This window comes from Gorilla gorilla, chromosome 2 (genome assembly GCF_029281585.2).
Source record: "Gorilla gorilla gorilla isolate KB3781 chromosome 2, NHGRI_mGorGor1-v2.1_pri, whole genome shotgun sequence".
Lineage (NCBI taxonomy): Eukaryota > Metazoa > Chordata > Mammalia > Primates > Hominidae > Gorilla > Gorilla gorilla.
In genome coordinates, this window is record NC_086017.1 from 141,593,875 (window position 1) to 141,608,885 (window position 15,011).

Genomic DNA, 15,011 nt, shown 5'->3' on the forward strand with positions numbered 1-15,011 from the left:
GGAAGACCATAGCATAGTATTTTGTTTTTGCATGTTCTTTCATTCTTTGTCATCTCACTAAATGAATGCATAAGTAACTAAAAAACCAACCAACTCATAATTGAATTAAAAAGCCCCCAACTGTTTGTGCTGCAGAAATTCCAGGAAACAGAAGACTGTCAACTAGAAACCAACAAGTCTTAGGCAAAGTTGGGCCATGGCCATCCACATACTGGATGCCCTGTCTATAGACAGAGATCATTTCCTCCGGAGAGGCGATGTTGCCAATGTAGTGCCTGGTACCTTCTCTGCAGTGTTAAATTCAGAAAGCACCTCTTATTCTCTGCAGCCCCTCATCCAAAGGGTGAAGATGGGCGTGTAGATGGTGGATTATGATTTGTATGAGTACAATTCTTATGGAATAAAGTTTCTGACAATTGCTATTCACTCAGCTTTACTTTTTTTTCCCCCAGGGAAACATTGCAGAGAGGACTTGCTGCTGTACATTCTGCAAATGTCCAGGAATTCCAGGACCTCATGGGACCCGAGGACTGCAAGCCATGAAGGTGCCACTCACCTGTGATACTATTTTATCTAATGTGCTTTGATTTGGTACAGGTGGGACTGAGACTGAGTGGTTGAATTTACAACCTTCACTCCATGATAATGGAATTGCTTTGGACATTTCATGTGACTTTTTTGGAATAAAATCCAGGTCAGGAGAGCTCACTTTTGATACTGCTAGCAAGAATAACTCCCTTTTCTCTTACATACCCTTGGCAATGTTGCTTCTTGGTTTTGCAATTTATACTTTTGTACCTGCTTTAGAAAGTTTGAAAGGTGGTAAGAAGTAAAAAATAGTGGAGATGAAGCTGGGTGTAGGAGCTTGCACCTGTAATCCCAGCTACTTGGGAGGCTAAGGTGGGAAGATCACTTGATTGTTCAAGACCAGCCAGGGCAACATAACGAGACCCCATCTCCTTAAAAATAAATAAATAAATAAGAGTTGTGCTTCATCAGTAACAGAATGAGATTGAACTACAAAAAGATCATAGCATTGCAGATTAATAGCCTTTTAAAACACAAATTATAAAATATTATACAACAATAGGATGAATAAATATGTCATGATATTTTCAATAAAATATGTCAATGAAAATGAATGAACTACAGCTACACACAACAACATGAATAATTTTTACTAACATGGTGATGACCAAAAAAAGCAAAACAGAAGAATGCATGTGGTAAAATTCCATTTATTAAAAGTTATAGTATCTAGGGAGGAATACTTAACGGTGAAGTATTTTTAAAAGGCAAGAAAATATTATCAGAAGTCAGGAGGGCCCTTGTGGAGAGAGGCTGGGGGTGAATTGTGACTGGGGACAGGCACTGTGCCTGGGACCAATAATGCTCTATTTCTTGACCTGCATGGTGGCTACATAGACCTTATATATAAAAATTATAATATTGTTCTGTAAAGTTACTTTATAATAATTAAACTATACATTTATATTTTATACACTTTAATGCACTTTTGAAATGGATTTTAGGTATCACAATACAAATGAAGTTTTTCTTTAAAAAAAAGATATCAACAATACTTGCTGATGAGTTCTGCACTGTCCATCCTTATGGAAGGGCAATTTATATTGAACTTTTTACTGTACTGTGATGTTTTGTTTAGCACAATTTTCTCTCGATACTTTGCTCAGGTCAATATTAGAATTATGTTCCAGAAGCACAACCCCCCTGGTATACTGATCAGCCAGCTGGGCCTGTGTTAGAGGGTGGGGAAAGCAAACTCAAATGAAATGTTTGCCACAAGTAAGCCACAACACAGTTAAACCACATGTGGCTAAGGGAGAGATGACTGCAATTAAAATATATGCAATCTTGTTGTCGGAAGTGGTTATTCTTCCTAGAGCTCTCAAAATAGCAGGACAAAATAAAATAATGCCTTTGGAAATGTTATCGGTTTGTCTGCTAAAAGGGTTGTGGCTGGTACAGCTGTCCTCCCTGCCAATCGCTCAGGTGCAGGTGTGGCTCTGTGGGTCTCATCTGCTGGTGGGTTCCAAAGGTCAGCCTCCCGCAAGCATTAGGAGGGTCACCTTCTGCAGAGGGGCTTCAGAGCTGAGTGCAAGGACAAAAGCTAGCTCCAGATGTTGTCAGATTCTCCCCAAACTCACGGCCACATCTGCAGAAACTGCAACCAAGTTGGAGGAAGGGACTTGCTTAGAATGCCTAATGATTTCACAAGTTTGACTTTATTGGGGGGGGTGACTAAAATTTATTGTTCTCTCTTTCTTCCCAGGGTTCTCAAGGTCCGAAAGGCAGCAGAGGACACAGGGGAGAGGATGGAAACCCTGTAAGTTTTTATTACTCCCCCTCACCCCCTGTTGCACACACACTGTACACACACACACACACACACAAACACACACTTTTCTTTTTCATAAAAAAAGCTTATTTTCATACAAAAGGGGTAGATGGGGTTTTGTTTATATGTTTATTTTTATATGTTGATATGTTTATTTTGTTTATATGTTTATTTTTGTGCTTTTTTGTGGGAAGAAGGGTTGCCTTTCTTTTCACTTTTCCTTGTCTGAATTATGAGGCAGTTACTAAGTCTAAGTTTGGGGTAAGGAGGGAACAGGCTTACACGTGTAGCCTGGCATGTTTTTATCAGTGCAGATACCTGGGCACCCTCCTCTCTACCCCCAAGCAGGCACAGCAGGTTATCTGCCAGGGAGCTCTCTTTAGACCTAAAACCCAGTGCTTAGTACATGGCTTTGGGCCAAGGCTGGAGTATACACCCTTTGGAAAGGGAAGTCGGCAAAGCATCCCTCAAGATGAGAGGCATGGCTTCACGGTCAAATGCTACACAGAGGTTTGCGAATCTCTGTGTTTGAAACCAGAACTCTCACTTTCTCATCAATCAAATTATGAGAAAGAATTTGAAGAAACTGAAACCACTTAGGTGGCTCTGTTTGGGATGGAAAAAGTTCAGAAAGCATCCAGACTGGATTTCTATCACCTTAGATCAAGTCCAGTTCCTCATCTGGGCAGCAAGTTTTAAGGATTGAAAGCAAAGACTCTAGAGTCAGGCTGCCAAGAGTTGGCCTAGATATGGGTCCTTGAACAAGATACCTAATTTCTTGACCCTCAGTTTTCTCATCTGTAAGCAATTATAAGTTCCTCTACAATCTAATGGCTGACCTAGTTTACAAAATGACCACTAAGAGGGCTGCTCTAAATCACCTACTCTGTACCCTCCGAGGGTTCCTGGAGACTACCAAACTAGCATGGGAGTGCTTTCAGTGTGGGGAATAGTGTCACCCACCTGCCTGGCTGAGCCCACCACTGGCAGAAAGTCCAGGCAATGGGAAGCCATAGGGCTAAGGTACCTCTCAGCAACCTGTGGCCATGGGCAAGGCCTCCTCCTTTTGCAGGGAATGATCCTCAGGATAAAGAAAGCAAAGCAGGACAAAGGAAAATCCTTTCTCCCTCTCTTACTGGCAAGGCAAGAATTAAGCTCATTACTAGTTAATTATTCATGCAGCAAAATGTAAGCACCTGTTATGCACCTAGACATGAGCCAGTCACAAGGGACATGATAGTGAAAGACACAGTTGGGTTTCCTGCCCTCAAAAAGCACAAAATTGTTCCTTTCTTAAGATCCATTTTACTTTAGCATTTACCTGTATTTAAATATTTCCTTGGAGAAGCAAGGTTGGTGGGAGACACACAAATCATTGACCTTCAGTGCTCACCCCTGCACGGATAGTCTGACTTTGGGGGTCTTTAACCTGGTGATTCCTCCTGTGAGGACTGGCTTTTCTCACCTTTGCTTTCTCATTCTCCTAGTAGTGTCACTTCCCAGCAACTGTTTCTACTCAGCAGCAGTACCCTAACACTGACTTGTGGGTCTACTGTCAGCAATGCTGACTCTCCCAGTATAGCATTAGGGCCCTAGATGGATTACTGGAGTCTTGGAATGTGGCTACAAAGTGAAGCCACTGTGCTGTTTGATCAGGTAGTGAAGTGGCTGAGCTCTTCTTGCACCTTTTTGTGATCTTGGGTCCATAAAAAGCCCTGAAGGTTGACAGGAAACATGTTTGAATACAGAGGGGAAAAACAGACGTAAATGAGTGAGGATTCACTTTTGAATCCTTTTTGAAGAGGATTCACTTTTGAATCCTTTTTGAAGAGGATTCACTTTTTCTAAAGCTCATAGTGCCCATGTGCTTTGTCTTAACTCTGTGAAAATAAACCACTGGCAGCTTCTGGCAAAAACATCACTTTGGGTACCTGTCTGTGCTCCTTTTCTTAGGGAGTACGAGGAGACACAGGACCCCAAGGAGATAAAGGGATTGCAGGATGTCCAGGGGCGTGGGGTCAGAAGGTAAGGCTCTTCTGTAAATGTTATTTCCAATTCTCTGTAACATTCTCTCCCTCTCTTTCCCCATTCCTTTCCTCCCTCATTTTCTCTCTTCCATCACTCCTCTCTCTTTTCCTTTCTCCAGTTATATAGATGAGTTTTCTTGTCTGCAGATTAATTCTGCTTTTTAATAATATCAAGGAGTCTTTAGCATTAATAAATTGCATCTCTAACCTCTTTGTAGATGTATAGCCCGGAGCGACTAAAGAAATACATGCTCACTCACTTTAGAGAGGCAGTCTTTGAATCCACACTCTGTCTTTGATATGTCAGTGAGAGATATTTCATCTTTTGCAGGGACTCAAAGGATTTTCTGGACCTAAGGTACTGGAGTTTTTTCTTAGTTTAATTTGATTTCCAAATGGGATTAGTTTCCAAATAAGTGTGTGGCAGAGACCTGCTTTTACCTGATGCCTGTCTATTGTCGTCTCTCAGGGAGGTCATGGAGACGATGGGATTGATGGACTTGATGGGGAAGAGGTAAGCCATATTTCTTCAAGTATCATAAAACTGTCATGAGGTTGCTAAAATTTTTTTTAAGTGGGAATTTTGTTTTTCTTGTCTTCTTTTAGGGCTCTCATGGATTTCCTGGAATAAAAGGAGAAAAAGGTGATCCAGGATCTCAGGTAACACTTTTCTTTTCAATACTTCAAAGAAGGAGAATTTGGTGACAGAGACAGTCTTAACTGCTGTGTGTCAGTGGTTATAGGGGATAAAATTTACAACTGACTTAACCACATAATGAAGGCCTATTGCTACTGAATGTATGCTGCATATCTGATTGAAGCAAGGGGGTAATTATGTAATTTTCAAGAATTTCCACCTAGAAAAATTTAGCACACACAAGCTTATTCTATGGGCATGTTTCTCATGTCTGAAAATGAATGCTTTCACCTGTCAGTGGTTTCTTTTGTTCATTTGTTTTTTACCACAACGTTTCCATCAATGTCAGTAATTTCTGTGTTGTCTTTATTATGTCAGAAAAAAAAAAGCAAGAGAAAGAGACAAAATTATTTTGGTGGCTTTGGTAGCAAATCACTGTGAAACATTTTTTAACTTTACATTTATTTCAACACTCATTAGTGTGTGCCTACTTGATTTCAAGCAGCTCTACTTTTATGTTCTGATCCATTGATTTATGAAATATTTTTGAGCACCTGTCATTTGACAGGCTTGTCATATGCCAGGCACCTGTCATTGGCCAGGCATATATTCTTATATAATAAGAATCAGAGGTGAACCACACAGCCCTTGTCATCAAAGATCCCACAGTATAGTTGGGGAGACAGACATATCAATAGAATTACATAAAATATGATTGAGGCCATGTTGTAGATATCTACATGGGAGTCCAGAGAAGGGCATGTAACTCAGCCTGGGGGCAGGGGTTGTCCAGAAAGTCTTCCTGGAGGAAATGACTTCTGAGCTGAAGAGGAACAGGAATTCAGCAAGGCAAAGATGTGGAGGAAGGGCATTCCAGACAGAGGGAGTAGCATAAGCAAAAACGTGAAGGTTCAGGGCACTGCCAAGTTTTACTTCCTGGAGGGAGCATTAGAATACAGGTACTAGGAGGTGAGGTTCAAGAGGTGGTGGGAAGAGATCAAGAGATTGGGAGGGCACTAGTGAGCCATGTGGAAGAGCTTGGTTTTTAACCATAAGGCAATAGGGAGCCTTTGAAAGATTTTAAGCAGAAGAATCACAATCAGATTTACATTTTAGAAATATTACTTGCAGTAATGTGGAAGATATTTTGCAGATGACACAGATGCAAGGCAAAAATGAGAGGCAGATCTGTAGAAATCAGGTGAGAAGTGATGAAGCCTTCAAGTAAAGCAATGATAGTGAGAACAGACACAAAACATGCTAAGGGCTTGGACTGAAGTGAGGCTAGCAGAGCACCTAAGGTGCAAAAGGGGCAAAGTTATGTGGAGTAAATACCTACCTCCATTCTGCACCTTAGGTGCCTCTCTCATCTCACACTAGTCCTGGTTCTAGGACCTGAAATCTCCAGATATAGGTGACTAGAGGAACAGAAAATAGAGTCAGTCAATATGCCTGCAAGGATCCTGGCTTGGGCAAGTTTAATTGGAAATAATTAGGTTTGAGGTGACAATGGAACATGTTGCAGGAAGTCAGGGAACCCGAACAGAGGCTGAAGCCACAGCAGAAGAACATAAATTGTGAAGATTTCATGGACATTTATCACTTCCCCAATGAATACTCTTATAATTTCCTATGCCTGTCTTTAATCTCTTAATCCCATCATCTTTGTAAGCTGAGGATATATGTCAACTCAGGACCCTGTGATGATTGTGTTATCTGCACAAATTGTTTGTAAACCATGTGTGTTTGAACAATATGAAATCTGAGCACCTTGAAAAAGATAGGATAACAGCGATTTTCAGGGAACAAGGGAGATAACCACAAAGTCTGACTGCCTGCGGGGCCGGACAGAACAGTCATATTTCTGTTCTTTCAGAAAGTGAATAGGAGAAATATCGCTGAATTATTTTCTCAGCAAGGAATCACCCTGGGAAAACGAATGCATTCCCAGTGAGGGGGGTGGGGGTGTGGTGGGGGGGTGGGAGTGGGTCTCTAAAATGGCCGCTCTAGGAGTGTCTGTCTTATGTAGTTGTAGATAAGGGATGAAATATGCCCTGGTCTCCTGCAACGCCCCCAGGCTTGCTAGGATTAGGAAATTCCAGCCTGGCGAATTCTAGTCAGACTGGTTGTCTGCTCACGAACCCTGTTTCCTGTTAAGATGTTTATCAATGACAATGTGTGCCCAGCAGGACGTGGACCTTCATCAGTAATTCTAGTTTCACCCTGGCCTTGTGATCTCACTCTGTCTCTCTGCCCTTGTGATACTTTATTGCCTTTGAAGCATATGATCTCTGTGACCCACTCCCTATTCGTACACCACTCCCCTTTTGAAACCCCTAATAAAAACTTGCTGGTTTTGTGGCTCAAGGGGCATCACAGAACCTGCCGACATGTGATGTCACCCCCAGAGACCCAGCTGTAAAATTTCTCTCTTTTGTACTCTTTCCCTTTATTTCTTAGACTAGTGACACTTAGGGAAAATAGAAAAGAAATTACGTTGAAATATTGGGGGCTGGTTCCCCCAATAGAACATCCCTGTGGAAGTTTCCAGTGGGCAATTTAATTATAGATGTTGGAAGTTGCTAGACTGGCTAGGATGTCCAATACCATAGCCACTAACCACATGTGATTATTTAAAGTGTAATTTTAATTAATTAAGAAATTCTGCTCTTTAGTGGCATTGATTACATTTTATGTGCTTAATAGCCACATATGGCTAATGGCTACCGTATTGATGAATGCAGATATAGAACATTTCCATCACTGCAGAAACTCCTATTGGATAGTGCTATGTTAGACCACGAGAAGTTTTCCAGTTTCTGAGCCTCGCTACAAATAATCCTGACCATAGGCTTAAAACTGGACTTAGTACTGCTTGAGAAGTCTAAGGGAATCTGACTGTGATAGGACAAAGAGCATTTTATCTGATTAACCCCCCTACATACAAAACCTCACACTTAACACCATTATACAAGCCTCCTACAAGCTAACTCAGAAATTCATTTCATTTTTTTCAGGGCAGCCCAGGTTCCAGAGGTGCCCCTGGGCAGTATGGAGAGAAGGGCTTCCCAGGGGATCCAGTAAGTTTCTAGGGCCCAGTTGGCTCTGAATTTTATACTTGCTCCACAGTTCCTATCTCCTTTCCCTTTGTGTTTCCTGCCTACCCTGTAGGCAAATGGTTGTCTTAGGAGTAGGGGTGATAGGTGTTGGCTGAGGCTTTGGGAAAAGTCTGTTTGTGTCTTATCTGGGTTAGGCCCATCTTCTGAATCCTTATGGTATGTTGAGACTTTCTGGTTCCTTTGGGAGAACATTTCCATAGCTTTATTTATTGGACTTCTAATCTTGCAGACCTGCAGATTCACTATTTGCAGACTCAGTTACAGGGGAATCTTTTTACACCCTTGAGGGAATAGCCTAAGAATGTTTGAACCAGTGCATCAGTGAAGCTGCCATCATAGAAACGGGAAAATCACCATGTAGCAGGCACCCTTTTAATTCTTTATTTATTGCCAACTCTTCTTCAAACTTGAGGAAGTACTGCTTTGATTTTTTCCAAAATCCTGTGAGTTTCAAATATGAAAAATTTTCTCACACCTCTTATACCTTGACCCAAATTAGCTTAGTACTTGAACATCATACCGTTTTGGGGAAAAAGCTGATATTTCTGGATTCTAAACTACTTTTAAAAATCTTTATCTAGGGTAATCCAGGACAAAACAATAACATCAAAGGACAAAAGGGCTCCAAAGGAGAACAAGGAAGACAAGTAATTTGATCTGTTTTATCTATGAACTGATTAATTCTGTTATTGATCCAAGTAAATTTAGTAAGATATGTAACCCTTCTGTAATTGAACAAATGCTCTTAAGACCACATTGAAAAGACCTTTATTTTTTGATGATGCATATTTGTAGTAGGGTACACTTTTATGAGCAAAATTATGAAGTTTCTGGCAAGTGATATTATTTTGGAAAATGTAGTAGCAGTGAATGTTGCTATACTTTTTTCTTCTTGAAAGGGCATATAACTGTTAATATGCAGAATGATCACAGCATGACATGTTTATTCTGCCATTTTAATAGTGCTTGAGGTTTTGATGCTGATGCCTTTGTGATTTATTCAGAATTTTTGCCTTTTGATCTTGAGGGAATTATTATATTTTTAGGGTAGAACTGGACAGAAAGGGGTGCAAGGCAGTCCTAGTTCCAGAGGCAGCAGGGTAAGTATTTCTGTGGACATTTATTTCCCCTCCTTGCCACTTGAAGATGACAGAGGCATTCAGAATATTTGTTGCACACAGTTGGCTGATTCAGGGCTGAAATATTTTTCAGGGCTTCTCCATCTTGACACTACTGTAATTTGGGGCCAGATAATTATTTCTTGTGAATGGCTATGCTATGCATTGCCAGATGTTTTGCAGCATCCATGGTCTCTACCCACTAGTATCAGCAGCACCACCTCTCCCCACTGCCCACTTGTGACATTCAAAAGTGTCTCTAAATATTGTCAGATGTCTGTGCTGGATGTAGTAGTGGTGAGTTTGAGAGGCAAAATCACCCCTGGTTGAAACGACTGTAACATAGTTGGCCTTTCCCTTTCCACCTTCCAGGTGTTTTGGGATGTCTTTGAAGAGAGCCAATGATTTTGACACAAAAGCTCTCCTTTGGTAGCTTACATAAGAATACTATGAACTAGGTAAATATACTTTCGCTTTACATATTGCCAATGAGAGAGAGGACTCACAAACAAATTCTTCCTAAATGGGCCAATGCACTGGCAATTAGGGTCAAGTGGCAACCTTGAGGTGCTGGCATAACTTTACAGCATCCCACGTTATATCAAGCCTATCACAGCAAAAAATGGGGATATTGGACTTCCATATCTTTTTAAAAGGAACAACCAAGAAATCGCCTTTCCTTCTGTAGACTACTGAAGCTGGAAGTGATATTTATAATGTATTAAAAACTCCTCTCTCATGCGCTCAGCATGGACATCATTAAAAGAGAATAATGGACAAAGTCCTAGATTTGGCTCTGAGTTTTGTTCAAGAAGGAATTGAAAATGCTTGGATTTCTTTTCTAGTACAAATTTGGAATCTTATTATTTTGAAGGCTGTGGCTGATTGCCCTTCTCTCTGGGATAGATGGTGAAGAAATGTGTTCTTATACCACTTGCCTTTGTTTATCTTGAGCCACAATTCTTAAAGGAAAAGAGCTGGAGTTGGAAGGGGTTAGGCTTCCCAGTGCTTCTGGTAAAATTCTTTGGGACTTTGCCCTCTTCTTCACACAAGAGAATTAAAATGTAATAAGAGGAAGCAGTAGAGCAGCAAGATGAGCTAAATGCTATAAATTTTAAAGATAAGTGTGTATTTTTGTTGGTTTAAGAGGAAATACTTTTAGTTTAAAATAGCTTTATAACTGACACATCAATCAGGTACTTTAAAAAAAGAGATGCCAGGAGTGGTATAGGCAATAAATCATGGACAAACCAGCCAATTACAGGACATGAGGCTCTCGGCCACCTCCTCATCTACCCATTTCCCTGCTGACCTCCTCCTTTGTAATTTCTTTTCTCCTGAATTAAACAAGGTAACATTGATATAAAACAACATCAGGTTTTCTCCCCTCTCCCCCAACTTTCTGATGCAGAATAGAATTCTCTGTGAGGGTGGGAGCATCTTAAGTGGATGATAAATTTTAAACAACGTAAGCCAATCCAAGACATTGCCTTCTATGTGACAGAATTTCAACTTATGTAAATTAATTGTTTTACCCGTTGTTCCCAAAACAATGGATCCACACACTGAAAACCACACAGGAATCCACATTCCAGGCCCTATGCTTTTTGCCTGCCATACACAAAGAATACTTCTATAGCATCTATTTTGCACCAGGTCTTGCTCAAATCGCTTTCAAATATTAATTCATTTAATCCTCATAACATACCTGTGAGGTAGATACTATTATTATATCCATTTTTCCAGATGGAAAAAATCAAGAAATCTTGGGCAGCTTGCCCAAGGTCACAAGAACTACTAAGTGGCACAGCTGGGATTTGAACTCAGTCTGTCTCCCTCCAGAGTCTGGGCTGCTAACCACACTGGGTGAGGTTTATTGGGCAATTGCCCTGTGCCACACAGGCTTTAAAGAACAAAACTGAGCTCAAGTCTGCCTGATTTTCAAGGACATATCTCTAACCATTGTGTATATAGTCTGTTACACAGAATACACATTATTTTATCCTTGCTTTTTAATGAAGACAGAATTGTGATGTTATAGGAACTGAGTCCTCAATCTTTGTTTACTGTTTCTTCTCTGCTTTTTTATGTCAAGAGCTTTGGAGATTGATTCTGGGTACAAACAGCTGAAAAGTTTCAATGGGTAACTTCTTTCAAAGAGTATTTGCATCTTAAAAGCAAAAAGTAGCTTGAATCAAGGGGCAGAACCTCAGTGGAAACATTGTAAGCAATAGCCAACCTGGTGGAGCTGATACTTGATCTGATAGTTTATTCTAAGGACCTTCAGAAGGTGGGCAGTTGAAAGAAAACAGCAGTTCTGAAATAATTTCCATGGCTACCTTTCTGAATAAATGAATGAAGAAATAGAATTTTAAAAAGTACTTGCTTTTTACCTTAAGTAATCATAGTTGTTTATCACAACACTAAGTTAATTGGTGGTCGAGATGTTCCACAGCTCTCTCAAAGAGGCAAGGACAGGGTTTGAGGGGGTGATAAGAGGGTGCAAATCTTATTCTTGCTGTTCAGGGATAAGGAAGTTAGGATCTGGGGCCTGAATCCTTTTCCCATTTGGCTACCCTCTGGAAAGGAGACTGTGTGACAACCACTAGGTAGAGGGCCTGAGCTGGCAACGTGAACTCGCTTCTGGATAGGCGCAGAGAGAGATTTGGGCTTCAGGGATCAGCCAAGCTTTTTTGTCCCCTGTTGAACCTAGTGGTAGCCATTTGGACATTTGGATCACCATAGTTGAGCAGAACCCATCAGCCATTTATTTCTTGTAGAATTCTATAGGGACTAGCCCCAGTGGGCCCATATGAGACACTATATCTGGAAATTTTTTACCTTCTCCCAAGATACAATCAGGGGCCCAGGACAGAAAGAAATGGATGTGCCACAGCTCTTCTCCCATGGGAAGGCTCTGATTAGCAGACAGTGCTTTTTGGGATTTGCTGGAGAGGGAAATACAGAAGACAGGATCTTCAGGATGATTTGATTCTCTGAACAGCCTCCTGGATAATTGTTAGAGGCTATCAGACTGGAGCTGGGTCTGTAATGACTTTTAGATTAGTTTGCAATCAGTCCCCCAAATGTTAGTCTCTAATTAAGTGCCCAGTGTGAAAGCTTATCTATGGAAAATGCCTCAGGGAAACTGTTTCTGTGAGCTGCTCATTACTTATGTCAATCAGAGAATGAAAGAGGCTGATTTGCCTCAAGGAACCCCTCCATTCAGACATCCACATACTAACATTTTGCCTTTTCTGTCCCAGGGAAGAGAAGGTCAAAGGGGACTCCGAGGTGTCTCAGTAAGTAAACTTGACTTCCTGTTCTCTGTGGTTGATGGGACCAAGGAGGTTTCTCCCATGTAGGTGGTGCTGGGAATCAAATCAGTGAGCATTTGACAAGGGTATAGGAAGTGCCCAGTGCTGGACATGATCCCCACTGACCCAATGATCACTGCAGCTCCCGGGAACAGAACAGACCTAAGGAAAAGCCTCCCTGATAGATACCTGGCAGACAGGCAGAACCTGTGCAATTCCAAATATTGTGCATTTGACTGCTCTTCATGTGCTTTGGGAATCAACTTCAAGAGAGAGAAATTCCTTATTGGAGTAAGAAACAAGTTTATGTTCATTCCTTAGACAGTCTAGAACAGTAAAATCCTAGGCCAAGTAGAGGGTGAGCCACGAGTCAGACAAAATAGTACCTATTTCTGATGTAAATAGTATGAAGAGAAAATCTATATGGAAACAACGTGTAGAAATGCTTGACACTGGAAACTCTTGTTCATCAGGGAGAACCAGGAAATCCTGGACCTACAGGCACATTGGGAGCTGAAGGATTACAAGGCCCACAGGTGTGTTGGAATATTTTGTAAATATTGATAAATGCTGTAAAGTTATTCTGATGGGAAGAAGGCAGGTATTTCTGTATAAAAATAAATAACTGAGAATCTGCCCCCTGCCCTATTTTGCATTCCCTGTCACGGGGTGGGGGGTGATTTCATTCCATCAAACTTGCTTCATTGTTTGCAGGTCACTAATAAGCCTTTGTAGAGGAAAGATGTGCTCTTGTGCTCACCTGGTATTGTGTCTTCTTATTAGTAATAGTGAATGATTAATACCTTCATATTACATTAGTAATTAACACCAGGATCAACAAATTGGTTTTCCATAGCTGGGGTCCTGCATACACAGGCTCCCACAAAGGAAAATTAGTTGAAAGTTGGAAACTGCTACTTGGCTTGCTTAAAGCTAACTCTACAGGGGTATCAGTATTTCTGGAATATGACTGATAGGGCTTTCTGTGAGCCATTTGCATCTTTCATGGTCATATCATTAGTAATGTGAGCACCGGAAGTCAGAGCATCGTTGTCTTACTTCCCTCTGTGACAGAAGGGGAAGCTGTGGTCATTCTGGAGAGTAGCTTTGTAGCACATGGTTGTTTAGTCATCTTATGAAGCCCACTTTACATGAAGCCCAACTTAAGCCTGGACTTGTATGGAAGGGCCTGTGTGGCTGTGCCTATTCTAAGGTCTTCCCGGAAATTCATTATTTTCTAGAAAATTCAGGTATTAGGACCAAACTGGAATTTGGGATTCTCTTGAGTGGTTCTGGGGTCCCTGAACCAAGCTACGAGCTAGCAGTTTCTCCAGATTGGGTAGGGATGGGACCAGCCTAGATCCATTCCCAGGCTTTGGGGTGGATGTGGGGGTGGCAATGACAGTTATTTCAGATACCTCAGACACCCATGGGTCCCTTTGACACTGAGACAGTGAATCAAGGCTCACCTGATGGCTCCTAGGCAGCCCAGGGCCATTTCACAGCTGGTACTTCAATAGGAAGAAACGTTACCGCCACCTCTAGTTTTTGCTTCTGTGTGAGATAACCGCATAAGAACCATGTGTTTGATGGCAAATATGGCAGAAAAATAGACTTTGATTCTTCTGATAGGGGTCTGCTGCTAAGACGCCCTTTTGTGCTAACTTGAAACAACTTTACTCTCTATTTTACACATTAATAAGGGCTTTGGCTCAGGTAACCCGTCCCTTTAAAGGAATTCATCTGACTGTTGTTTGTGTCTTACTTCCTTTTCTTATAGGTTTCATTTCCTGCTTTGGCCTATTTTTATTTCCTCTGTAGAAGAGGGATGAAGGTCTTATATCCAGGCCGGGAATTCCTTAAAGAGATCTGGACCACTGAGTCCACTGGGCCTGTCCTCAATTACTCTTAATACATGCTTAATCTCAGGGTTAAAAGGCTGTGGGAAGGGTTGGATCATTGCTTTTCTGCAGGGTGTTTCAAAAGAAACACTGAGAAGTAAGCTTTCATTGACATAATTGCATTGTATTTCCTTTGTTACCACTAAAGGGGTCACAGGGAAATCCTGGCAGAAAAGGAGAAAAAGGAAGCCAGGGGCACAAAGGACCTCAGGTGAGTGACCCAGAGACATTAGGCTCAATGACTCTCAACAGTTATTTTCCTCTTAGTGCAAAAAAATCTTCACATATAATTTTTTGTATTATTTACATATATATTATTTCATTTTTGGATTATCTGGGGCAAAATTTTAGCGCAGCTCAGATTCCTCATACATAGCTAAAACACTCCTCTTTCTCCTTCACTGGGGTTTTAGTCTGAAAGCACAGATCCATTTCATCAGCCTAAAGAAAGCATTTGGAAGAATATAAATATTGCCCAATCATAACATTTTCTCCAAAAACTGATACATTATTCTGATTTTTCTAACTTTTAA

At 41.1% G+C, this 15,011-nt stretch overlaps 1 protein-coding gene across 1 annotated transcript in view; it reads left to right on the forward strand.

Annotated features, from left to right (window-relative positions):
• COL6A5 (collagen type VI alpha 5 chain) overlaps positions 1 to 15,011 on the forward strand; it is a 131,872-nt gene that overhangs the window by 55,780 nt on the left and 61,081 nt on the right. The window contains exons 13-24 of the mRNA XM_063704176.1: positions 453 to 545; positions 2,294 to 2,347; positions 4,313 to 4,384; positions 4,718 to 4,744; positions 4,856 to 4,900; positions 4,993 to 5,046; positions 8,041 to 8,103; positions 8,724 to 8,789; positions 9,189 to 9,242; positions 12,527 to 12,562; positions 13,051 to 13,113; positions 14,627 to 14,689. Coding sequence (XP_063560246.1) covers positions 453 to 545; positions 2,294 to 2,347; positions 4,313 to 4,384; positions 4,718 to 4,744; positions 4,856 to 4,900; positions 4,993 to 5,046; positions 8,041 to 8,103; positions 8,724 to 8,789; positions 9,189 to 9,242; positions 12,527 to 12,562; positions 13,051 to 13,113; positions 14,627 to 14,689 — 690 coding nt within the window. The remainder of the gene's footprint in view (positions 1 to 452; positions 546 to 2,293; positions 2,348 to 4,312; positions 4,385 to 4,717; positions 4,745 to 4,855; positions 4,901 to 4,992; positions 5,047 to 8,040; positions 8,104 to 8,723; positions 8,790 to 9,188; positions 9,243 to 12,526; positions 12,563 to 13,050; positions 13,114 to 14,626; positions 14,690 to 15,011) is intronic.